The sequence below is a fragment of the Drosophila virilis genome, chromosome 4, assembly GCF_030788295.1.
Source record: "Drosophila virilis strain 15010-1051.87 chromosome 4, Dvir_AGI_RSII-ME, whole genome shotgun sequence".
Lineage (NCBI taxonomy): Eukaryota > Metazoa > Arthropoda > Insecta > Diptera > Drosophilidae > Drosophila > Drosophila virilis.
This window is the reverse complement of record NC_091546.1, coordinates 2,051,373-2,078,700: the sequence shown is the minus strand read 5'-3', so window position 1 is coordinate 2,078,700 and position 27,328 is coordinate 2,051,373. Positions and strand designations below refer to the sequence as shown.

Below are 27,328 nucleotides of genomic sequence, written 5' to 3'. Positions count from 1 at the left end.
ATTTACAAAAATCAAGTGCAAAATCTGGAAACTTTAAATTCACATTAGTTATAGATGGGTTTTATTTGTTCTTATGAATACAATTTCAACTGTTTCGTTAAGTACACATTTTACAAAAAATGTTGCAAAATCTAATTAACTACTGGGCATTTAATAGCTTACTGATTTAATCATTTGAAGGCAAATTCTTAAGAGGTTTTGTTTTCTTTCATTCATATTTTAAGTACGTTTGCGTGATTAAGTCGGACGCTTTTCGGTTATTATTTTTTTTTTAACATGTAAACTGGCATAGAAAAATAAACAGGGCATGCGAATCCATATATGTGTAGAGTATACACTAACTATATATGGCCATGCACATATATACAAACATACACATAAAACGAACCTAGGTAAGTACATACACATACGTACATATATATAAATATATGTATATATATATATATATATACATATAAAAGTACATTTTAGATGAAATGTACCAAAAGAGACCTGCGAGCGCATTATTCAACTTTTTGACTTAAGCTAATGAACATTTTAATGGTATTTACTAATTGCACGCACACACAAATTGTTGTTGTTGTTGTTATTGTTGTTGCTATTGTTGTTGCCATAGTTGTTGTAGTTGTTTTTGTAGTTGTTGCTTCCGCTGAGGTAGAGCACTTTAACGTTATTTCTTTTAAATATTTTCCAGTGTTGCTAAATTGATTAAAAGCTAGCGTTCAATTGCGGCCTAACTAGTTCTAGTTCATTTTGTTTTGTTGTTTTTTGGCCACACTTTTTTTTATGAGTTTCGTCCATGTTTATGCTAAAATACTAAACAAGATTGGCATCCTTGGCCATGCTGAAGAAGGCGGACTTTGGATCGGCCAGCAGTGCACTCGGCGCGTCAAACTCTGTTATCTGACCCTTATCCAGCACAATGACCTTATCCGAGTCCAAGATGGTATTCAAACGATGGGCTATGGTCAGCACGGTACACTCTCTGAACTCACTGCGTATGGTTTTCTGCAAGAAATTTGAATGTTAGTTAACATGTGGCTCAAATGTAAGTAAACATGTAGCTCAAATGTAAGTTAACATGTGGCTCAAATTTAAGTTAACATTGGGCTCAATTGTATGTTAACATGTGGCTCACATGCAAGTTAACATGAGACTCCAATGTTAATTAACAGTGCTTAGCTAAACATACCTGTATAAGGTCATCCGTTTCCAGATCCACAGCTGCTGTGGCCTCGTCCAGCACCAGAACCTTGGTCTTGCGCAGCAGTGCACGCGCCAGACAAACCAATTGACGCTGGCCCACGGACAGATTTTCGCCACCTTCGGAGATTTCGTGATTCAAGCCGGCTGTCAAACTCTTGGCGAATGCCTTTAGATGCGACAGTTCCAACGCCTTCCAGATTTCATCGTCGGTCTTAACCTCAAACGGATCGAGATTAGAACGCAGCGAGCCGGAGAACAGCACGGGATCTTGGGGTATGATCGTCAGACGCGAGCGCAGCATATGCAGACCCATGGTGGCAATGTCAATGCCATCAATCAGAATTTTGCCGCCAGCAGACTCGATGATTCTGCAAGAAATATTATTGTCAAAATGTAAGCATCAAATGTTCAATAAAAAAAACTAATACGCGGATATTATGTTAACAAACAGACTCTGTTGCTAGCATTTGTGTTATGTGCAGATCTATCACTGTTAAACGTTGATGGCATAATCATGTTATGTTAACGACCTGTCACTGTTACTATTAAGTTAATGTTCATGTTAATTTGAAGTCTACTGATATTGTACAACATAATTATGTTATATTAAGGTTTTGTGAATTTTACTAACATATTAATGTTAATGTTACACTCTGTTCAACATCGCACTTACTGTAACATTTGTTCTGTTAACTCACCTGAACAAAGCCAGAGTCAAACTGGATTTTCCGGCACCAGTGCGTCCCACAATGCCCACCTTTTGGCCGCCGCTGATGTTGAAGCTAACGCCACGCAGCACCAGCTCGAGACCCTCGCGGTAGCGCACTTGGAAATCTTTGAATTCGACACGTCCATCTTCGGGCCAGTTTTTGGGCTTCTTTTTATCTTCCTCCAGCTCCCAGGCAGCCTCCTGCTTCGTTTCGCCATACTCCTTGATGCGCTCCACGGACACAATGTTCGTCTCAATGTCCGAGGACATGCGCACCAGCCAGTTGAGCGTTTGGGTTACCTGCAGCGCATAGCTGACCGACAGACCCACCAGGCCGGGATTCGTTTGACCGCCCAGCACCGCAAAGAGCGAGGCGAACAGAATGATCAGATTTCCGACCATCTCCAAGCGCACGGCGAGCCAACGATTCGCAATCAGAGACGGATACTTGCACACCTGATTCTTGTCCACCTTGTTGTCCGATTCCTCGATGAAGCTGTGGGTGGAAACAAAATATAATAATTATCGATAATTATCGATAACTTTTCACAGCAACAGCTAATGTTTCGATTGATTCTTACCGATCCTGGACCGTGTAGGCGCGTATTGTAGAAACTCCCGTCACGGTTTCGCCGAAATGCGAATAGATTGGCGATCGGGAAACGGACTCCAAGCGCATCAGCTGGCGGGAGGTGGCCACGTAGAAGCGTTGCGCGAAATAGTAGATGAACCCAATGGGCACGATGACGGCCAGGAAAATTGGCGTCGATATGCTAATAACCACAATTGTGGCCAGAACCTAACCCAAATATAGCATAACATTATTATCCAGATCTTTGGCTTGATATGTCTTTCGTTGGGGGCTGGTGCAAGTGTTGTGTGGAGTTAGTTGGAAATCAAATGATAGGAAACTGAAATTGTTCTTGTTAAATTGATGATCGATTCGAGTTCGATACGATTCAATTGCAACGCGTTTTACTTGATTTGAGTCTGAAATCCTATCTAAGAATATTCATATTTACCTAACTTTAAGATACTCAGCTTAACAATGCTGTTAAAGTTAACAGAATGTTCCAATGGGCAATGCTATTGACATGTTAGTAATAATTTCCAAGCAATGCGTTTCCTAGAGAATTCCAATTGTCAACTATTCGATTTAGCGAATCGGAATGAAGTCGAGGCTAAGCAGATTCAAAGAGAAGTTAACAGATCTGTTACAGCTTATCATTTACCTTAAAATGTTGGGGATATCCAAAACAAAAAAAAGGATAACAGCAATTTTACATGTTCTGTGAACTCTAACCAAAAACACAAACGAGCCTAATATATATATTCCAGACGCCTTTTGGCCTAAAATATATCTATATTTTTTATTTTTAAAATATTATTTTCTATACCTTGATCATTTTTTATCTGAATTAAATTCGAATATTTTCAAATTTATAAGTTGACTCTATACTTATAACTGGAAAACCGAACCAAAGTTCAATTAAAAGTGTTTATTCAGAAATGTGACAAACCTTTTCCAACTGAAACAGATCTGTTAACAAATCTTAGTTATTTAATTTGTGCAATTGAATACAGTTGGATATTACCTCAAATGCCAGACAGACACAATTGATTATCATAAACGGCAGATATAGTTCAACTACTTGAATGTCTTTCGAGAATCTGGATATAATACGACCAACCGGCGTCGTATCAAAGAACTGTAAGGGCGCATAAAGCATACGTCGCAAGATAAGCTCATGCAATAACTGGGCAGCGCGAAGGCCTCCAAGTGCCGGGAACAATACCACCAATCCCGATAAGGTTCCTGGCGATTAATAATTAGCATTCAATTGAGATTATAAAAAAGAGCAGTGCTGCAAAAGTACTGAAAGATGCTTGTGCAGTGCTCCACAACACACGTGAATGGATATTATTAACAATATGGACTTAAAATTGATTAGAAGGAATATAAAAGAATTGGAGAATGAACTATGATATTTATAAGAATTATAAAGGAAATTAATTGAAATATATCCTTCACATTGGTGGCTTTCAAGAGTCGGGAGCAGTGTTGCAAAAGAACTGAGAAATGCTGATGCTGTGCTCCACAACACATGTGAACTTGAAATAGTGATTTTGTACAATTTGGACTTAAGATGGGTTAGAAGGAATAGAAAAGGATTGGAGAATGATCTGTGATATTTATAAGAAGTATAAAGTACAACATGGAAGTAATTAAAAGATTTCAGATTCTTCTTCTACGTATGTTACCTCAAAGAGCAGCCACACAAAACTGAGTATGAGGGACGGCAACAAATGATCGAGCGTATCAATATCTTTCGAGAAACGCGATATTATGCGACCCACCGGCGTGGTATCAAAGAATTTCAGCGGTGCAGCCGCCACACGATGGAGTAGAAAGGCGTGCAACAATTGAGCCGCACGCAGGCCGCCAATTGTGGGCACCACAAACTTAACGACGGACAAAATACCTGAAGATTGAACGAATTTGAAAAAAAACAAACGGTAGTTTTTTAACACTGGCGAGCATTTGCTACGAAATTAATCAACATTGATTTCATGCGGATTTGAAAAGCCAATCGTTAAGAGTCTCAAACCAAAAGCGACAGGTAAAGATTTGATTAGTTTTTGGATTAGTTCAAGGTAGGAGCGGGGTATTAATGTGATATTTATAGAACTATTTGCCAATTCGTATTTTTTGTAGCAATTTTGGATCATTTTGGTAGCCAGTGTTGGGTAACGCTCGAAAATAAAATTACCTCAAATGCACACCAAATACAGTCGGTTAGGACCTCCACAATTTTCTGATCAACCGTTTCAATGTCTTTCGAGAAACGCGACATTACGCGACCCACCGGCGTGGTATCGTAGAACCACATCGGCACCCGCAGCATACGCAATAGCATCAGCGAGTGTAGCACCTGGGCGGCATGTAAGCCGCCGAGCCATAATCCCAGATCCGCAAATAACGAGGCAATACCTGCGATTTGATTTGGTTCATCAGCTTGGAAATTCAGTTCTTAGACAGAGTATATATAGAGACTAGTTATGGAAAGAGTACAAAGCATGCCCGCTCAGAAAACTATGATATGGTATATGCAAAGACAGTATAAACACTAAGATGTTTAATTTTTGAAAATTGAGCACAACAACAAAATCAGTTTCACAGCCGAAAGAGCGAAAACGATAAAAAAAAAATGTACTCTCAGCTGCGGCTCGGCCTGAGGACCGATCGAATCAACGCAGAGCACAATCGATCAGCTTCGGCATTCGTTCATCTGGCTTTTGGAGAGCGAACAACCAGTCGGCTGGCGTTTCGTTTGAAGTGGGGAAAAGCCAGATGAGAAGCCAGGATAGCAAGTTTGCGTTGCATTCAATTGTACGGGCGTTAAACATCGTAGTGTTTATATTGTCCCTGGTATATGGTTGTGTATGTGGTACAGTCATCGACTCTTGGGAATTCTCTTTAAAAAGGTTTCTTCAATTGCTACAAGCTTCGCTTAGATGAATGGAAATTGGTTTAGTAAAAAGTTTGGTTAGTTCTACGTTTCTTTCTTTTTATTGTAGGTTAGTCACGATCACAGAGGGACACGTACCCGAAAGGCTTGCGAGTTAAAGACACGTAATAATTCAGGCAATACCATATCCAATTTGTACACATCGTTGGCCAATCGATCGAGTATTCGGGCCCTGGGCTGTATATCGAAAAAGGATTGTGGCGCGCCCAAAATGCGCCGAAATAATAGGCAAAACAATTTCTGTGCCCCAATCAGACCGCCAATATACACGATTAGTACGGCGGCTATATTGCTAATTACTGCAATAATTCAGGATTACATTAGGCAAGTGGGACATAACAGGTGTGAGGTTAGAAACGAATCAACTTTCTTTTTGTTAGGTAATGAACAAAACGAATGGTAATTTACAAAGACATCGCTTTGAGCTTGGACAGAACAACAGGTTTAATTAATTAGGCCTATTTGAGTATGTGTTCATTTATTTATTTATGCAATGTGGGGAAAGATCATAAAGTATTAACATGGAAAAAGGAACCGGTTCCGAAGTGGAACATCATTTTTCGCGGTACTGTACCTAGTTCCAAGTGGAAAGTACAGTTGCGCAAAAGGGACGAAGGCAAAAATGACAAGGAACAAAAGTGGAATCACCCTAACAAGCAGATAAAGTGGTGGGGATATTATGTAAAAAAGAAAATTTCCCAACAATTGTTTCTATGTACACTATATGAGATAGTAGAGTCCGATATAAATAACAATTTATGCAGATACTAGAAAAATACTTAAATTTAGATCGATTCATACTACTGAAGCTTTAAGATATAGACGTCTGATCTAAAAAAGATTTCACCCAAGTTTGGAGAGCATACATTTTGAGATAATAACAAAATTGAACAAGTTCTTTAAAGAATGCCCAAGTATTCAATAATACTACAGAATAATGTTCCAATAGAACTTTTTTAAAATTGGGATATATCATAATTTTTGTTTTAGAAATGGGGGATATGTGTTTTTTCCATGCATTCAACAAAACATTACTAAATAATTATGCAGAAAATGTACGAAAATACGAAATACACTTCCAATTCAACTGAAAAGTAAGTAAATTAATGGACTTTTCGGTTTGAGGCTTGGGGCTAGATATTTCGATATATATGAGTAGATTTTTGTTTGTTATCGAAGCGTAGATTCGTTTTTTGAGCATGCGACAAACGACGCTTGACGAAATAATTATGCAGAAAATGTACAAAACTACAAAATCAAAAAATACACTTCCAATTCAACTGAAAAGTAAGGAAACAATTCAGGGACTTTTCCGCTTTGCGGCTTTCGGGGGGCTGGCTGGTTACCTGAAACGCAGTGCTCAGACACATGCGTATGTTTAGGGGCATGATCATGTCCAGGCTGTGGATATCGTTCGAACAGCGATCCAAGATGCGCCCCTTGGGCGTCGTATCGAAAAACTCGGATGGGCAATGCATGAGATTGTTAAAGAGCTGTCGGAACACTTTGAATGAGGCGTTAAGGGAGGATGTGAAGAGTGTGATCGCGGCGCCGTAATTGCCGAGGCCTGCGCATCGTAAATGTGTGAATGCGTGAAAAGAGAACGTTAGAGGTGGAATTGAGAAATGGAGACAGGAGTGTTTTTTTTTTTTCTGGTACATGATATGTCAAAAAGTTCTACAAACTAGGTAATAAAACCAAGTACAAACCGTAACTCAAGTGGGCTACAAGAAAACAATACTCAAAAGAAAGAGAATGGCAAATAAAATGTGTAAGAAAAATACCATAAATATAAAGGTCATGAAGGAATCCATGGTGGCGGGCAGTTCCTCGTCGATAACATCCATATCGGCGCTGAAACTGTTCAAGATGCGCCCGAGGGGCGTTATATCGAAAAAGCGACAAATCGAGCCGCGCATCACCTGGTTGAGCAGCTGGTTGTGCAATGTTTTTGCGGCCTTCAGACCGCCGCAGTAGACAATCACGACCGCAATGTAGGCAAACACACCTGCACGGAAACGCAACGGAACGGAATGGAATGGAATTGCGCAGCCGATAGCCAGGCGCGAAAAGAATATATCGATAAACATTAAATGGCATTAACAGTATGTACTTATTTAATGCAAATCGAAAAATGGGCGCGCCTTTATCTCTAGTTATACTTAGGCATATCCAAAATTAAACCCCCTTTTACCAGGCCCAACCCTGCCCAAGCCAAGGCTGTCAAACTCTAAACGATATTAATCGGCTTTAGTTATCGATAGGTTTAACCGTTAGGGCTCTGAGACAGGCGCGTTCTCAGAGAAGGATTTTTAGTTGAGCATAAAAAATGATATAATACAAACTAAAGCAAAGCACAAAAAAGTAAAGAAAACTCAATTATATTTGAGGTTAGAGCTCAGATCAAGTAAATGCGTTTCAGTTTCCAGTGTTGCAAAATGTGAAAATTATGATAATGTAATGGTGATGGGTTCTACGTCTAGTTCTAGCTTTTAGTACGAGATGTGCAGCTGTTTTGGGGGTTAGAAAAAGTTAAGGGAGGAGTTTCGATAATTTGGTGCTTGTGCTGGGATTTTTGTTTTTCTTTGTTGGGTTGATTCTTAAAATATGTTTACCGAATAGCATGTGGACAAAAACTGAGACACTATCTGGGGCAGCACATTGTCCACCGTGTCAATATCCTTGGCAAAGCGACTGAGTATACGACCCAAAGGCGTCGTATCGAACAAATCCATCGGCCACTTGAGCACCATGCGTATCAGCTTGGTGAACACGTCCAAAGAGCAGTGCAGGCCACCCAGGGCCAGGGCTAGGCCCGACAAATAGCGCGACACAACTGCATCGAGCGTAAAGTTATTGAGCTACCTCTTCAAATGGCTTAACATCTATTTTATTCATACTTATATATATATATATATATATCACAGAGGGGTTATAGCTTAACAGTGGGCAGGACTCCGAACGTGCTGTGCATGCGAGCATTACGTCTAGTTAAAGTAGTTAAGCCCATCTAAATACTATTTATACACACAGGTTTAGATAAGAGCGCCCGATAGTTAGGTTAGATATATAGACAAGATCCAAGTACGTAGAGTTTATTAGTTGCAGCGGACACAGGACTGGGCGTTGTTAATGGATCTATCTTGGGAATCTGAAGAGGCCAACTTGTAGAACAAGTCAACCTCAATCTCAAAAAAAAAATCTATACAGATGACAAATTTTGCCGAGATTCTCATAAACTAGAAAGCTCAAGTAAAAACTATATATTACTATTATTAGAGCATCGAACCATCAAAAGAAACTGCATAATACGAAATACTGTATCCCTGGAAAAGATCACCTCAGCTCAAAGTACAATGGACCAAATTCTTGAAATTCGAAAACAACTGTAAATATATTATTAGATTATTAAACTTTTCTAATCCTTTCTCTCATTTCACATCTTTTCTTTCCTCTCATCTCTCTTTTCTTTCCTCTCATTTTGAACCACAATAAAAAGAAACCCTATAATAATTAAGTTTGTATCCCTGGAAAAGCTCACTAAACCTTATTGTACAATGGTACAAGGACTTGAAACTCCAATTAAAATAATTGTTAAGCTATATTAATAAAAAGCCAAGCTATTAAATCTATGGTTAAGCATAGAGAGCTTTGGAAATTATCTTGGGAAAATATTTCCCAAGTAGTTCAAAGTACAGTGGGACAATCTCAATATTTTAGTGGAAAAATCCCTAAATTCTGGTTCACATTAAGTTATGGTATATTAAGGTAAGAGACTGAGAAATGGAAAATAAACACGAACTGATATAAAGGTTCACTACTAAAGCTTTCATAAGCAACTCCTTCTAAAGTGCCCTATATAAATGTCTACTTAAGCAGTTATAAAGAACCCTTTTGAAAATTCCCAATATAAAAGTGTTCTATTTTAACTGTTATACAGAATCATTTTTAAAATTCCCATTATAAAAGTCTTCTATTTTAATTTGTATATTGAAAACACACTAAAATTCCCAACTAATCTCGAAAAGTACAGTTGTGTTCTTTGTATTTTGGTGTTTGGTGTGAAAACAAAAATGGTGCGAAATTTACCGCAATTGCGCAAAATAGTACAACGCGCAGTAGCATGGGCAATGTGGCATCAACAACATGAATATCTTTCGAGAAACGATTCAAAATTCTGCCCTGCGGCGTCGTCTCGAACAGTTCCATGGGCCAGTGTAGAACACTTGACAGAAGTTGAGCATGAATCGCGACGGCGCACCGGATGCAACCGATCGCCAGCACCAGGGAGGAGCCCATATACGCGAGCACTATGTGGGAAAGGTAGGTTTAAATAGGATGTGCACATAAATATAATGGAAAACTAACTACGGGACTTTACGCTAAGCCGGCGTGATAAAAGCTCTAAGTCTCTAAGAGAGCTCAACTCGATACAAAGCCGGATGGTAATACGTTTAAGGTCTGAGAAACTTATTTTAAGGAGTTTCCTCATGAGATATCAGACGATAAAATAAAAAGTAAGCTTTTAGATCAGATCAGATCAGATCAAAGCACAAAGGTTTTTCCATTGGAATTCTTTTGGACAAATTGCAAAATATTTTATTATCTAGAAAACTCTAGTAAAAAGTCCCATAAAAATATATAGAAAAAGTCTGGAAGAGAATCTACAAGTAACTAAAACCCTAGGAGAATAGTCAAAGCTAAAAGTCCGCCCCTTAAATGAAGGATATTAAAAAATTGGGATTTACCGCAAAGAGTTGCGAAACAGCCACGCGCAGATTAAGCGGCAGGGTATTGTCACAGGTATCGACATCTTTGGAGAAACGATTGACAACGCGTCCTTGGGGCGTTATGTCAAACAGCTCCATGGGCCAGCGCAAGACAAAGTGCACAAGAGTCTCGTGTAAATACGCGGCGCTATAAATGCAGCCCAGAGACAGGGCAAGGGTCGAAAAGAAACTGGTCACAACTGCAGTTCGGGAGGAGTTCAGAAGGTTCAGTTAGTAATAGACCAACAAAACAGACAGACGCGTACTTAAGTCTAGCTAAATGTCACCAAAATGAATTAATGATAGGTCAAAGGTCACGAGGGATCTTATGAGTGCATGGTCAAGTACGTAGGTCTGTCATCGAATGAGTTAACCATGAATACCTGCGGGACGACACTTAAATTAAATGACAATTACGTTATCGATTAACGATGACATCGATTAACGATGGTATCGATTATTGACAATGCGACCCTATGATGTGGTTGAGACATGCCCTGAATGGGTTTTGGGACTGATAGCTGAATTTAATTGGTAAAATAAAAATATTTAATCTGTCAATTCCCCACACCTAAACATTAATCGATAAATGATTTATCGAAGAGCCTTATCCTAATCGAATCCTAAACAGAAGCAACCCTTTAACTTAAGTAGATCCCTACTGGAATTTCTGAGAATTGTACATTAGCTAACGTTCCTCAGATTTCAATTGAAGTATATAAACAAGGAAAACGGAAAGGGAATCTTAACTTTTACTCTTATATGAATAGATCTCATGGTACAGTTGCTGCCTTAAAAGCCCACCCCTTAATGAAAATTGAGATTTACCGCAAAGAACTGTGAAACAGATGCGCGCAGATTGAGCGGCAGGGTGTTGTCACAGGTATCGACATCCTTGGAGAAACGGTTGACAACACGACCCAGGGGTGTCATGTCAAACAGTTCCATAGGCCAGCGTAAAACCGCATGCAGTACAGTCTCGTGCAAATACGCGGCGCTGTATATGCAGCCCAGGGACAGGGCAAGGGTCGAAAAGAAACTGGTCGCAACTGTGGTTGGGGATAAGTTCGGTTAGTACTACGAAAAAAAAAACAAAAACAAAAAAGACAGAGGCGCGCTTAAGTCTAGCTAAATGTCACCGCTATGTATGATAGATAGGTCGAATGTTCCAGATAGATCTGATGAGTAGTGCAGACGGGAGTTAAGTACGTTAGTAATTAGTTGGTATTGTGGTTTGGTTAGGTAGAGATCAATCAGGCGGTCGGTCAGCGAAATTGTTTACCATGAATGCCTGCATCATGACGACGCGTATATTGAATGGCAGCACGTTATCGATGGTATCGATATCTTTCGAAAATCGATTAACGATGCGTCCCAGCGGCGTCGTATCGAACAGCTCCATCGGCCAGCGCAAGTTCGAGTGCAATAGACTGTTATGCAATATGCGCGAGCACTGAAGCCCGCCCAAGGAGACCGCGAGCGATGAGAAAAATGTCGATCCGACTACAAATTTTTCGTACGGTGGGTCATCGTTTTTGTAGGATAGAGGTTCAAGGAGTAAGGGGGTAATACAAAACACACAAAGATTTAAAATTTTGTAAACATAATTTGGAAATATTTAATTTGTGCACACAATCACGACACACACGATAGGAACTTGTTGTGTAATATTATTAGGCATGCTCTGAATTGAATTTGGGATTGAACTTTAGATATAAAAACAAGTTTAACAGCGGCCACTTGCAAACTAGAAACCCTTCATTGAAAGCTGATTTTAGATAGTCAAAAAGAAAATAAAGAAATTCAAGAATAGGGTAAGCATTTTTTTAAAAAACAAAAGATTTTAAATATTTAAAAGAAACAGAAATGAAAAAATCAATAAGGAAAAATTCTAAAGGAAAGCTTAATTTGAAAGTCAAAAAAGGAATATTTTTAAAAATCTTATTCTAAAAAATAAAAATAGAAAAGAACTAGTTACCAATTGGAAGCGACCACTGTTACTTATTATTCTATTATTTAAAATATTATTGACAGAATGAATTATTTCGCATTACTGTTCCATTTCGGTGTTTCAAAAATGTTTTCCTCTTGACAATTATCGAAATGTATCGTACTATCGAATTCGTGGCGCGCATTATTCCCATTCATTTCATGCCTAATTGAAAGCATTTTGTGTGCTGTGCAAACTGTAAAGTCGTTAAGCGTGCGAATTTGTGCAAATTAAAAGGTGTTATCTATCTAATAGTTAGCCATATAATAAGTTGTGTGTACATAGATCTAGTGTGTTTGTCTTTATGAGTCGTTAGTTGGTTGTTGGTCGGACAGAGATCTGATGAAGGTCGAGGTTGAGGCACAGACTATTTGTTTGTCAGCGACTTTTCGAGGCATGATTTTTGGCGGGCAAACGTAAAAAGCAACACATAAAATAAAATACAACCAAATACCATAAAAAATACACTAAAGATAAAGTGCCATAAAAGCAGATAATATCGCTGGAAAATATAAGCGTGTTTCATTCAAAACATTCTACAGGAAGTTTGTATACTCGTGTTTCATTCCAATCGTTCCACTTAAAATTCTCAGCGATTCGATCTGCTTTTTCGGCCCGATATTCAAAAACTTATAAGCATAATATTTAACATAAAAGCCAAACATTAAACGGAAATGAAACGACAACATAAAAGCAACATAAATGCGACAAAACGAACATGAATATAATTACGAACTGAATCACAATGAACTCACCTTGACCGAAACCGAAAGCGCCGTAGACACCCAAGTACATGTTCCTCAGGCCCGTATCGTGCTCCACGGCCTTGTCATTAGACCATTGGGTGAGCCACAGATTGGAACCGATTTGGAAGGCTTGGAACACAAAATTCAGCACCAGGGTGGCGACCGATAAGAATATGCCAACGCTCTTGATATAATGCTTGTACACGGCAAAGTCAACGCCGCCCGTTTGTGATTTTTCCGTCTCGATCAGTTTGCCTTCGACCTCTTGTTTCTTTTTCAACGAGGCGGCCGATGCATTCGAATCGTACGAATCCTGACGCTTGCCGCGGCGACGCAAACTGCCGCCCATTAAGCTGTCGGCGGAGGTGACAGAGCTAAGGAAAATAAAAGAAAATAAAACTATAGTCAAGATCTCAGCTCTTGGTCGGGTTCCAAGACTTACATTGAGTCCGAAAGGCTTTCGGTGCGCGCCAGGAGAATGGCTTTCTCGAAGGGCGCTACCAGAGCGGGATCGGTTTGCGATAGCTGGCGTTTGATTTGATTTAGTTCCTCTTCCTCCTCCTCGCCCTCCTGCAGATGCTGCATCAGGAAGTCGGCAAAGGCGCCCCTGTTCTTCAGCAGCTCAGCGTACGTGCCATTTTCGCTAATCTCGCCCATTTTCATCACATAAATCTTATCGGTCTGGGGCAGGAACGTGATGCCGTGGGTGACCAGGACACGTGTCTTTTTGGCCAGCATGCCCTTCGGTCCGATCACCTCCTCGAAGATGTGTTTGCCCACATGCGAGTCGACCGCGCTCAGCGGATCGTCCAGCAGGTACAGGTCCGCATTGTGATAAACCGCGCGCGCCAACGAGATGCGCTGCTTTTGGCCGCCGGACAAATTGATGCCCTTCTCGCCGACTTCGGTCAGATCGCCGGCAGAGAGTATCTCGATGTCGGTGCGCAAGGCGCAGGCGTCGATCACCTTATTGTAACGCTTGCGATCGTACGGCTTGCCGAACAATATATTGTCTCGCACGGTCGCGTTCTGGATCCACGCCTGTTGTGGCACATACGCCATTTTGCCGACCGTGTTGACCGTGCCGGAGATTTTCTCCATTTCACCAAGGAGTGCTTGGATCACCGAGGACTTACCGGAACCGACGGTGCCAACAATGGCAACCAGATTATTTTTCGGCACCTGCATGTTTATATTCTTGAGCGTCATCTCGTCCTCATCGCCCCACGAGAAGTGGCCATTCTCAATGCTCATGGGATGTGCTAAAAATATTTCATTATAATTTAATTTGGAATCTTCGTCGGATTTACTCACGTTTCGAGGCATCATGCTGCACATTGTTGGGGTCCAGCTCTTCACTGTTCAGGAATTTGTTTATGCGTTGGACAGAAACTTGCGTCTATGCGAAAAGGAAATCGATTAGAAAACTTTTGATCGTTATACAACACTGTTATCAACACACAGGTTCGGTTAGCATTAGTTGTTGGTATGTTGGGATGTTCGGAAAGGATTTGAAAAGCTCTAAGGTACTTTTAATAGTTCGTAATCGCCCAAGATTAAACCAAAAACTCGGCCTGCCGAAACTTCTGTACCCTTGCAGAACTTTGGGTATTCAATGGATAATGTCTATAAAAACCAGAACCTCAACTTCTCCTTATTAGATAAGATAGTCAGAATGAAACTGATCAGATTTTTGGTTAAACTACATTAAGGGAAAATTCGTATATTTAATTTTATTAATATATGATCCTAAATTTAAGAAAATTGAAGAAGAGTATTAATAAAAAAGAAAATAAACAAATAGCATACATTTAGTATTTTAATGATCGGACAATATTCACCGAAGTTTATTTAGGATTGGATCTTTGAAAATACCCTCTGCAAGGGTATGCAAATATTGAACTAAACTGAATGAAGGATGCCGAAGAAACGAATAGAAAATGTAGCCCAAAGCCAATGCTGCCGCTTTCTAAAGAAATGCCCCACTAAATTGTCAAAACTTTTTATAGCACAGGACATTTCGATGATAAATGGGAACCCATTAAAAAACCATTTAAAAAAACGAATTTAAGGATAGTTAGGAAAATTGTAGTGTAGGGTTAGGTTTGAATACATAATAGTCGTTCGTTGCTGTAGCTAAATAAAATAATAATTATAATAATAAATAATAGTTGAACATAAATTACAATCACAATACGGCACATAGTAACAATTCACGGAGTGAACTGTACCAAAAATGCTCTACCAGTTTCAGCTAGATACGATCTGATATCAGGCTGAAAGCTGGTAGATATTTTCAATTGGAATTGCAATATGGTAAACTTACTTGCACCAAGTTGGTGATCAGCATGGGCAACATGGTTAACGGAAAGCGAAGTATGTTGAATAATGATAATGAGACAAAGGTTTTTTTCGCATCGAGCACATTGTTTTCATCGATTAGAACATATGTGGCAAATGTGACTAATGATACCTAGAAAAATATATATAGTAATTGGTATTTGGGTTAATTTTTTCTTGTGTTTATGTTTTTCTCATCCAAATCTGGAAGGTTGCCGATAGTGCCGATAGATGCCCATAGCCGAAGTAAATGTGTCGATAATATAATCTAGATTCCGTTGGATCCGTTTGCGGCGGGCTTTACCTCGGCTATGTCAACCGTCAGCATGGGTATTATGGTCAACGGCAGTTTCATGATATCGAACAGTGCGAGACTGACAAAGACCTTCTCGACGCTCAGCTGATTCGCCTCGTTGGACAACAGGTAAGTGGCAAATGTCACCAAGGATACCTTATTTATGTTTTTTTTTTGTAATATTTGTTTTTTTTTTTTACATTTTTTTGGACAAGATAATAGACACAGATTCCAGGATTAGAGCACGTCCCATAAACGTCAAGTGCTGCAAAGAGAGTTCAAAGCGGCGCCAATTTTCTGGCAATTCTTACCAAAAACGGCGCACAGGACCAGAGGAAGGATGTGCTGGCATTCAAGTAGGCGGTCGCGCGCAGTGTGGCTATTTCCTTGTCACGTATATCCAGCACCTGCTTCTCGAAACTGGGCTCCCACGCGTACAATTTAAGCACCTGCAATGGCAGATACAAGAGTCAAAAGGAATTAGCTGCTAGCTTTAGGCTCGGACTCACCTTAATGCCACTGAGAACTTCATTCATGAGCTTGACACGTTCGTCCTTGTACTTCATTTGGCGTATCTGATAGGTCTTGATGCGGCTGGCAATGAAGCCATTAAGCGGTATCATGATGATCATCACGGCGAGACCGGCCAGCACGGAGGGACCCAACTGCTGCCAGAGGAAGTAGAGGGCCAGCGCGATTTGCAGCGGTGCGGACCACAACATGTTCAGATAGGTGGTCAGGTCCATGAAACGTTGCGCATCCACGGCCATCAGATTGACAATTTCACCGACTGTGGACGCCTTGCGGGCGGCATTTGAAATGCGCAACGCCTTGCGATAGATGCAGTTGATCAGCGCTGTCCGGATGCGCAGGCCCACAATGAACATGCGATGGAAATATTGAGCGAGTATGAAGGTCTGTGCGCTGGCCAGCACAAACAATAGTATCGAATACATGATGCCCTTCCATTCCGGCTGCGGCACCTTGGCAAAGTCCTCCACATAGCCAATGATCAGGCTGAGCACTTGCGGCTGGGCAAAGGTCAGAATATCGGTGATCAGTTTGAAGAATGAGCCGAATAGGAAAATTCCACCAAACGATCTGTAAATGGGCGGCATAATACTGGCCATGCCCTTCTTGCGGCCATTGCTCTGAGGATTCTCAAACGAGACCTTGCCATTGCTGAACTGTGCCTTCGGCTCCTGACCGCCGCTCGCGCGTTTATAGTTCTTGCGCACATTCTTGTTCCAATAATGCGCAAAGGTGGGCATCACCTCCTTGCAGCTATCCTGCGGCCGTAAATCCCACAGATCCTTCTCCTCCAGCGGATTGCGATAGCCCTTCAAGGCCATCCGATCGAACCAACTGTACGTGATGCGCGACAGAAAACTGGCCGACAGCTCGGGTATCTCTTTGGGTCCGCGATAGTATTTGGTCTGCCTGGGCAGCTGGTCAGCAAAACAGTTGAGGATCAGCATCAGGCAGGTAAAGGCAAAGAATATAAAGAAGCTGGCAAACTGATATGTCTCCCAGGTGAAATCGTGCGGCTCCGCCTGTTGCGAGCCAATAATCTGACCGCGCTCCTGATGCAAGCGCGCCTCGGTCCGACAGCGTGGTATGGAGAATATAGTCAATAGAAACCAGAACATGAACTGGCAACCAGATGTCTGAACGCCATACTTGCGATTCAGCGGTATGAACATCAGTACCATCAGCTGCAATTGGGAAAGGTTAATACGGTATATGGAACAAGTCAGGTAATGTGCGGCTTACGAAGGTGAGCAATTTTATGATGGGCGTCCAAATGTCCACGCCGTAGAGCGGCAGTTCAGAGTCGCCGCCCTTCTTGACAAACGACATGATCAGATCCAAGGCGGTGACCACCAGGAGACCCACATTTATGAGCAGTTTGCTTATGTTCAATCTGTTCCATGGTATGTTCTTATCCAAGCTGGCCTTCAAATACCAAAAGTCGAATAGCATAAATAGCCAAAAGAAGGCACAGGGTGCCCAAACTAGAACTGTTTGCTCGAAACAGGGTGTAAAATCTGGATCGGTTGTCCACCACGTCTCATTTGCATCCTGTTAGAAAAATTAATGCGTAAATTGCGCGCCAAATAAAAGCATTTGTCTCTCGCACTCACCCAGAATGTGGAGCCGCAAAACTCGTCCATGGACGAAAAGGCAGTAGCGTCTCCCATGGTCGAGTTTTGGCTTTAAACTTTTTGTGTAAGCACTCCTCCACGTGCGTGTCTGTGGGAAAAACGAAACTGTGAAACATGTAAAAAAAAAAAAAAATTGTACTATGCAAAAACAGCTGGTTTATTTCACAACACAAGAAGAAGCAAAAACAAGAAAATATAAAAAAAAAACCAAAACGATAACGATAAAATTTTAGAGACAATACAACACTGAAGAACCAGTGTTGCCAATTTAGCTGAAATTACGTCAAATCTGGCCTATTCAGAGGGGCAACTGCAACTGGTCTTTTAAACCCAATTTTCTGTCCTTGTTAATTATGTCCATAAATTGGAGAACAAAGTGAACTTAGGAATTAGTACTCGTTTTGAAGAAACTTATACTAATCCTACATATATATATAAAAAGTATATTTAACTCGAAGTGCAATATAAATTGAGTTCTCTTCGATGCTCTTTACATTTTAATATATATAAAGGTTCAAAAATTGCATATCAAGACAGATTGGACGCTTTTTTGGCCGGTTTAGAATTTCAGCCATTTTTAGCTGTTTTTATTTAAGCCAGTCCATCTCTCTTTTTTGCTCATCTAATCCATACTTGGCAAAACGGCTTTAACAACACTGCCAATGTTATCGCATTTACGACTTATCGTTTGGCAACCCTGCAAAGCACTTTGCGTGTGCCAAATGATAGAAAATAAAAATACACTTTGCCTGTCAGAAATTAGAGAAATAGTCAAGTAAATAGAAATAAAGGCATATTTACTGTTTTATAAACTTCAAATTTGAATTGAACACAAAGGCGCAAACATGTCGCGCCGCAGCAACTTTATCGAGGGCAACGACAACTTTCGCGAGCAAAACTTGCGCTTTGTGAGGGTAAGCAAAAATGCACAAAAAACGCGCAATTATAAATATTGTTTATTTTTTCTTTCTTCTAATTGACAATTGCAGAACGAGTTTGAAGAAAATATAAATCAATTCTTTGGCGCGGACGCAGCCGGCACAGGCCCAACGGGCAATGGAGCACCGCCGCGCGATTCTATTATTGTACAACCGACGCCCGGTAAGTGGCTGCACTTGGCCTAATCTGGCAATTGTTGTGCTCCTGCTGCATGACAATTGCTATTTGTTAACACACTTTTTCCCCATTTCTTTATCAATAGCTTTAATTGCTTATCTGCGCGATACGCGTCACTAACGATCCATGTCGATCGCTCACACATGGTTTCCCCCCTCCCTCTCACTCGAGTGCGTTCAATTTGCTTTGAAGTGTCTTTCCAAGCGTTTATTTAATCTGAACGCTGTCATTATGAATTCCCAGCAAACAAACTCTTCAGTAGTTAGTTAATGCCTGCATGTATATAAACATTTATGTATATGGACTTCTGGCCATTTTAATGAAACCCGTTTCGCCGTCTGCCCCACACACTCGCACACTTGATTTTGATCTTTAACAATGCCACATTTTATTGATCTTTGCCTGATGCGAAAACGAGTTTGTTTGTGTTTTAGCATCAAATGTTAGAATAAGCAGCTAAATTTTGAGAATTGTTAAAACACCGCTGGCCAAATACTCTAATTGATTAAACCCGGAGCTGGAATTCTTTAGGAATTCTCGTTTTCACTTGACTTTTATCAAATGAATATTTTGCGAAAATAGTTAAAACTCAGCTCATAATATACATAATCTCCCATATTCAAACCAATTACAACTTGCATATAAAATGTAACCCAGAGACAATTATAATACGAATTCGTTTGGAATGCGAGATAAGCTCGGTTGCAGGCCGACTGACAAATGAATTATACTCGAATCAAGGTTAAAGTAAACAACAACAAAAACGAGTATTTTTCGTTCGGATAAAAAACATTTGTAATTAATGGCAAACCTGTTCCGGCGACTATTCAAAGTTATGTAATAGAATCAAATATCTCATTTTGTGCACCAAACGGAGAAGACAATAAAATGAGAAGAAGACGAAGAAGAAGAAGAAAATGGTGTTATATACGACAAATGCAGAAATATTCGCATTTTAGCAGAATCTTTCACATGTGTCGAGTCATCGTGATGCTGCTCTTCTGTTGATTTCCACGAAAATGTCAGAGAGCACACTGATAAAAATAAAAAAAAAATATATCAGAAAAGTTCAATATTGAACTTTTGCGTTCTTGTATATGATGTATATATATATATATAGCATATTATAAATAATTGCATACTCTGTTCATAAGATTCAAACGAGTTTGTTGGTACGTCCCAGCTTCGCTGAGAGATGCAGCAAAGGGCGAACAATCGCGGCTACAGATTTTTTTTACTATTCACACTTTGAGAGTCACTGAGAAAATCTGTGGCAGTCTTATGCATGCAGTTTTAAAGCCATTGCATGAGTGCATCTTGAACCGTTTGAAGAGTGCCAAAATCGATTTCAATTAACTGCACAGTTTGAAGATCACTGCCTTACAGTTGCAGAGTAACTAATCGCACATTAACACGCTCTTCGATCTCTGCTGGCTTTGTTTTAACACAGTTTGAGCGTCAGCGAACGGTTCACAGTTTGGCAGCCACAGAACGAATAATTATTTATTAGCAGTGCATTTTGCAGTCGATGAAACTTATTCAAGTGTTATTTATGACTTGATTGTCTCTTTAGACATTATCGCTGCACATGCCATTTATTAGCTATCACTTGTTCAACTTTATCGGCCGCTCTCTTTTGGGCATTCGTTTTTGTGTGTTTTGTCTTGTTTATTGTGTCCTTTCACAGGATTGCACAAACTTTGTTATCATTATCTTTCAAGTTGTTTCTGAGACGTGCGCGCGGCAACGCGTTGTTATCATTTACAGGCTCAAGTACGCGCACACACACACTCACACATACTTTTTTAACTACTGTTGTATACACATACACATGCATACAAACAAATATATTATTTCTGTTTACTGTTGCTTTAGTTTTGAATTGCACTTTATAATTTTATTGTTCTTGCTTATCGCGCTTGTTTATAATAGCTACGTGCGTGCGTGTGCGTGCGTGTCTCTCTCGCTCTCTCTCTCTCTCTATTTCAGGGCCCTTTTTTTTTTGGGAAATTAATCGACAGTTGGGCTTAAGTTGTGACGTCATCGTATCAGGTTTTGCCCACTGTTCTAACTGTTCGCAGCATAGCAGCATTAACAAATTAAAGCCACACACACACACAAACACATATGCATATATATTTTATGCATATAAATCATATAATAGCTCTGTGTCATTTCAGTTTGGCTTTATCAATTATAAAATCGCACTGAGCATGACCAAACAGAAAACAAACACACAATTTGTCAATTATCAAAATTATTGCCAGATCTTTTTTTAGTGATTCATTGAAAATCGTTAGAAATAGTAATTTCTCAGTGGAAACCCTTCTAGAACGTGCGTGTGGGCATTTCACAATGTGTGTCAAATAACTTTCGTTCGCACTTGTTACGCTTGCGGGCGCCCGACTGACAACAACACAACAACAATAATGAACACAACAAACACAACACCAATAAAAGCCACTTATAATTACCTCGGCGATATAATGTGACGTACAAAAATGCTGCTGCTGCTACTGTTGCTGGGTTGTGTGAGTTGCCGGCACTTTTATTTCTTTAATATTCCTTCGACCGGCTCGTGTCGAGCTAACAAAACCAACTGAATGCCAGACGCACAGACCGGCGGCACTTATTTGTTTCTATTTGAAGCGCTCCCGCTCTCTACACCAATACCAATGCAACCCGTTTAATCAAGAGCTGGCAAAGCACACCGCAGTGAAAAAAACGTGCACACTTGCTGCCGTTCCCACACAGCATACGCGACTCTCGCGCTCTCTATCTCTCTGCTGATTTGGCTCGCGGTTCTCTTTTGCTTGATCAATGAAAAGCTGTGCAGCTTAAGCTAGACTTGGGCTGGTCAGACGCACAGCTGGTCACACTGCCACGCTTGTTGAGCCTTTGGGAATTTAAGTTATGCGCGCACACATACACACACACACAAGCGTCTAATTGGCAAGTCATTGCTCATCGGCATTTTAACGCGCGCGCCAAAAGATAGTGCTAAGGCCCCCCAAAGAGCGATGGCAAAAGAGAAAGAGATAAGAGCGCGCGCGCGATAAAACAACACAAATCATTCTGATGAAATAAGCAAACAAACGTTTGTCGATCATATGTTTGAGTTATTCTCGCCAAACACATACATATATTTAATGTGCACAACTATGTATATATGTATGTACATAGCAAATGTATGCAATTTACATGGTTAACAGTTCTGAAAATAACAGCGACGTTTGACTCATATCATGTGTCAAAAACAACAGAGAACGTTATTTGAACATCACGCACATGTTGACAGCGATTTAGTTGAGTATTGTTTACAGAGACAAAAAACCCCATATAAACATATGCTCAACTTAAAACCAAAATAAACGGATGGCAAAAAAAAAACAAACAGCTCACTCATGCACACTCAACACGGCACTCTTAGCATAAACCAAAGAGTCAAGTGCGAGTTGGTCGTGTGGGTGTGTGTGTGTGTATGTGCATGTGTGTTGATTTTAATCAAAGTGTCTCAATTTTCTTTACATGTCGCTTTAACTCATGCAAAAATTGAGCAGGCAACAGTGAAGCGAAACCGTTCCGAAGCGTTGAAGTGGATCAACGTTTACAGTACTTTCGCCAGTTGGGCCTCAATCGCAGCCGAGCTTTTGCCCTGGCCATTGGCTCCTTGAAGGTGCCCGATTTCAATTTACGCGACATTCAGCGGCAAAGATATCGCATGAGCGTCGAGGCCGGCGACGAGCGTCAGGCGGATGTGGACGCCTTTATTGTCAAAGAAGTTACAGCTATGATTGATTTGCGTCAGGAGAGGCTCAAGCAGCGGCCGCGCACTCCGCCGCCGCCGAGAGACATCGATTGGCATGGAAATAGGGGCGTTCCACGGCAACGTGCACCAAGCCCCGAAAATTTTGGACTGATTCGCCGATTCGATGAACATGAACGAAATGAACAGTTCCGCGAGCGGCATGGCAGTTCTCGTGAGCGAAAAGAAAGCCATCGTGAGCGTAGCGATGAGTTTCGTGAGCAAAACGACAGATATCGTGAGCGTAGCGAAGAGTTTCGTGAGCGAAACGACAATTTACGTGGGGGAAATCCAATCTTTGAACGGGAAGACAGTTTTCGTACTCGACATTGTGAACGAAATGATAACTTTCGTGAAGCGGAACCATTTAATGATAGCCCAAGATTTTTGAAAAAATTTCGTAGCCCAAATTTGGACGATTTTGGTCCAAATCAATGCAATGAGTCGCAGTTTAGGGACGAGGAACGTTTAATTTTTAACAATAATCGTGAACCAATAGGTTCCAATTTCGGTTTAAATCGTCGTTCGCCAAATCCCGAAAATTATCGTTCAATTTATGATAATTTTCGCGCAGAGCGTCCCAGAAACTCTGAAAATTCCAATATTCATGATTTCGATGATGATTTGAGAGCTGTTCCGCGACAGCTGCAGGTGGAAAACTACCGTGGAACTAGTTCGGAACGGAGGCGAATTGATGTGCGTTTCGAGAATGAACCAGATGAACAACGTTTTTACAATGAACGCAATCAAAGTTATCCGGAGGATAATTTTCGTCGACGGTCCGTTCTGGACGAAACTTTCCGTAGGAGTGTACGGAATGAGGCGCTACGCCCGGAATATGCAGACGATTTTGGGCCAGAACCCAATTTTGATAGCGAACCGTCAAATTTTATGGGAAATAACTTGAATGAGGGAAATGAATATGCTTTAAATATAAATCGTTATAATTCCGATGGAAGTTTGCCAGACGAACGTTGCAACTTTGATCCCGATTTCCAGGACAGGAACTTGAACATGATACTCGATTTCCCGCCGGATCCAATGTTCAACAACAGAAATCAAACGAACTGGAATAACAGTAATAATAATAATCCAGTGAGCCCGGGCAACTGGAATATCAATAATCCCATGAACCAACCCAACTGGAACAATAATAATAATAATCCCGGCTGCTTTGGCTTTGTGGGAGATGGCAATCCGGACATGATTTGGCCAGCTCAAATGAGAGACAACCCGCAGCAGCAGCAGCCCATGAAACCACCAAGGAGCAGCTCCCTCAAAAATAGACCAAGTCAGACGCAGCAAAAGCCATCGCCGATTCGAACTGGCAATAATCTTACAAAGAAAACCCTGATTGCCAATTTACCTGGCAACAGGCAAACGGGCGGCAATCCAAACAAAATAAATAAGCAAAATACAGGCAATGCTGTGACCAAAAAGGTCTTACTGCCAGCTCCGGCTGGCAAGCCAAATGTTCTCAACAATTTGGTAAAAATTAATACGAATAGATACCAAAATCCGAACAGGCCGAGCACATGGAATGTCGCCGGCAATCTGACAAATCTGCCAACAGCAGCTCACCGAAATGGTAAGCTATATAATAGCTCCGTTATAAAGTTCTCAAAGCACTTAAACATATCGAGATCGATTTTTTAACATTTTTTACACTAATATTTTTTCGAATTTTTACCTACCCTATACAATTTTTAGCTTAATAGCTGAGTTTAAGACCCCATAGAACCATAAAACGCAAAGAAAGGTCGTTGGTTCAGTTCAGGATTTGAACCAGTTCATGTTATACCTATATAAACGATGGAATTTTATTATAATATTTAGCTTTGTTCCAATTATTATAGTTCTACATATTTTGAAAAAAGAAAAGTTTCAGTTCCAATTAAAAAACTTACAAAAAAAAGAGAGAAGATTCTGGTTCAAATCCCTTTGACTTGAAAGCTTCACCGAAATCCTGATTAGTTACCTTAACATATTTCAAGAACTAAACCAAAAGAAAAGTCCCAGTTCTAATCAGAAAGAAAAAAAAAGTGTGAGTAAATAAGTAAAGTTAATGGTTCAAACCCCTGCGACTAAAAAGCAACACACCCTTCAAAAACTTAGAAATCCATACTCCAAATGTTTAAGTGCTTTTTGGGAGAGTAGACGAGAAATATAGTCAGACCTGTTCACAGCCAACAAGCGTGCAGCGGATGGGACAGGTCCAGGATTTCTGACCAAGGCCGAGATTAAGAGACGCAAGCTGGCCGAGAAGCGTGGATTTTTGATTGGCGGCATCAAGCTGCCGTATATAAACAACAGTGCCAGGGCGTTGCCCCAGCCGGAGGATAAGTCCTATGCGATCACCTTTTTTGAACAAGAACCCATCTACAATACGTGCATTCATGTGACGGACAATGATGAGGGCGACATGGCCAACATTGAGTCGGACGAGAATTCGGATAATGATGATGATGCGCCGCCGACGGCTGGCAACCGGTTGGTCATCAAGCCGGACACCAGGAAGCGCAATGTCATACGCAAACGAATCAGTGCGGCCTGGACGAAGCTGTATCGGGCGAATAATTATAAATGCTGGCTCACCTGGTGGCAGGCGTACAAATGGTGCGAATCGGAGCTGAACAAGCAGCTGGAAAGGTTCGGTTCGCTCAATATTCGGCAGGCTTTTCTGCCCAACTATCCGAAGAAAAGCACGGAGCAGGTGATTAACCTGGTCATGAAATCGGCACATTTTGCGCTCGAGGAGAACACAAGCTCGCATTTTCGTAATCACAAAACTCTATATAAGCTCATGAATGAGACGTTCCTCGAGAATCTCTCGTTGCCCGTTGTCGAGCAGCTGCAGGAGATGATACGCGGCACTCCAAATCATTTGTGGGTATACAAAATGCGTAGCATGGTTTTTCTGTGGGCGGAATACTATAAAATCTTTAAGGCCAGTCCCAGAAATGAGGCCAATTTTGGGGCCATTCAGTCCAAATGGAAGAGTCCCGTCTTCCACTGGATGTGCAAACAGGCATTCGATGAGCTAAAGGTGGGCAGCTATTTTTTTTTAAATTGTTTTTTCCAAGTTCATATTATAATCGAATCTATCTGTATTTGCAGGCTATCAGTGCAATCGAGTGGCCTGATCACGCTAAAGAGTATGCGCGTCTGAAATCTGAAAAATAACTATAAACTTAAGATATATTAATTTAAGTACCTTTGAATTTAAATGGAATCATGAAAACGTATTGAAATCAATAATGTTTAAAAATAATGTACGTTAAACAAGCAGTTGCTTTTGTACCTAATCACAGGATAAATTTTGCAATTAAGTTGTCTAGGGCTGCAAAACCAAATAAATTGTAACTGGTTCGGTTCACGGTTCAAACTAACTCGCGGTCTAGGTTCGGTTCGTGAACCTTATTTTCTACGTCCATGAGCACGGACTTTGATTTAAGCCTACGTTTGTCTTTTGTATATTTTATGATTATATTTAATTTAAAAAAAAAAAACGATGTGATTCGTTTCGGAGGTTATTTTAAGTTTTTTTTTTTGCAATCTAGTATCATGGAATTTTTATTTATTTTTGATTTTTCCTCAATTTTATTAGGATTCTGCGTGAAAAGCTTTAAAGTGAACAGCAATGAGAAGTTCTTCATAAACGTCTGCCAGGCACCGGAAGTGCCAGGACCCAAGGATATAACCGATGCGGAGCTAATTTCCATATTGGAATCATGCGAGCCGGGCTCGTTCCGTGTGCCCATGAGCATCTCGGAGATGCGCAGCGCCAAGGATCGCTCCAACAATACGGTGGAAGTGTGCGACATTGCCATCAATCCGAAGTTCTTGTTGAAAATCAAAAAGTCGCAACTGTTCAACAATTTCTTTCTACAAATTGTCGCCGAGGCGCTGAGCGAAAAGTACAACATACAAATAAGCATGGACAAGACAATTATCCTGAGCAATCGCAAGTTTATCGGAACCCTGGCGCCGCATCGTGTCCGCAACGATGATGTGCAGCGGGCGGGCGGACCAAAGCCCAACGAGTCCCAGCCACAGGGAGAGCAATCCGCATCGAAACCCGGCGCATTGGTGCAGGAAATCGATGAGGAGCATGCGGCCAGCATCCGGAGCAACTGGGCCAAGAGCCGTGAGCCCGTCTACAAGCTGCGTGCCCGGGTTCGCGATGAGATCGTCGACGAAATCCATGCTGAACTCTATATGCCCAATTGCGTGAGTCTATATAATATATATATTTATATGTTTCTCTGGAAAACACTTTAACATATCTTCCCTAACAGGTCTCGTCGCAGGAATTCAGCTTGGACATTGGCGAGGATCGCATATTGATCGAGTCCCCGAAACATGGCTATGTTTTTGATAAATTCGTCAACTATCGCCTGAACCAGGAACGCGCCCAGGCGCTCTTCGATAAAACCAGCAAGGTTAACATAGAGTTTTTTATATATTCCAAGTTCAATTAATTATCGGATAACTTTTTCAGATGCTTCAAGTACGCATTCCGGTTCTGATCTAATCATGAACATAAAACAAAACAAAAACTGAAATTCTAAAAAAAAAAAATAAAGAGCAATGATAATCAAATGAAGTATAAATCATATTTTAAATTGTTTTTACTCTAATCTCTAGATTATGCAAA

The 27,328-nt window shown here is 40.7% G+C and overlaps 2 protein-coding genes across 23 annotated transcripts; one reads left to right on the top strand and one right to left on the bottom strand.

The window, feature by feature from the left end:
- Positions 1-38: 38 nt before the first annotated feature.
- MRP (Multidrug-Resistance like Protein 1) lies at positions 39-21,477 on the bottom strand. Of its 21 annotated transcripts, none has more exons than XM_015169044.3 (14): positions 21,341-21,477; positions 17,730-17,838; positions 17,359-17,667; positions 16,095-17,300; positions 15,897-16,034; positions 15,277-15,423; positions 14,265-14,349; positions 13,393-14,212; positions 12,960-13,324; positions 7,230-7,453; positions 2,497-2,714; positions 1,905-2,411; positions 1,193-1,574; positions 39-1,008 (listed from the first exon to the last, which is right to left on the bottom strand). In XM_015169044.3, exons 2-14 carry the CDS (start codon positions 17,784-17,786, stop codon positions 817-819), a joined length of 4,650 nt encoding a protein of 1,549 aa, XP_015024530.1. In that variant the 5' UTR covers positions 17,787-17,838; positions 21,341-21,477; the 3' UTR covers positions 39-816. The 21 variants fall into 21 exon arrangements, with proteins under 21 accessions (XP_015024530.1, XP_015024529.1, XP_015024538.1 ...); XM_015169043.3 differs by lacking the exons at positions 7,230-7,453; positions 15,277-15,423 and adding exons at positions 11,497-11,717; positions 15,595-15,741 and having other exon boundaries at positions 17,730-17,855; positions 21,341-21,474; XM_015169052.3 differs by lacking the exons at positions 7,230-7,453; positions 15,277-15,423 and adding exons at positions 10,194-10,414; positions 15,595-15,741 and having other exon boundaries at positions 17,730-17,855; positions 21,341-21,474.
- Pih1D1 (PIH1 domain containing 1) lies at positions 18,422-27,289 on the top strand. 2 transcript variants are annotated; one of them, XM_002059193.4, is made up of 5 exons: positions 18,422-18,664; positions 18,740-18,851; positions 22,427-24,259; positions 24,858-25,717; positions 25,789-26,060. In XM_002059193.4, exons 1-5 carry the CDS (start codon positions 18,596-18,598, stop codon positions 25,852-25,854), a joined length of 2,940 nt encoding a protein of 979 aa, XP_002059229.2. In that variant the 5' UTR covers positions 18,422-18,595; the 3' UTR covers positions 25,855-26,060. The 2 variants fall into 2 exon arrangements, with proteins under 2 accessions (XP_002059229.2, XP_015024406.1); XM_015168920.3 differs by lacking the exons at positions 22,427-24,259; positions 24,858-25,717; positions 25,789-26,060 and adding exons at positions 26,279-26,901; positions 26,970-27,113; positions 27,173-27,289 and having other exon boundaries at positions 18,451-18,664.
- The last annotated feature ends 39 nt before the right edge of the window (positions 27,290-27,328 follow it).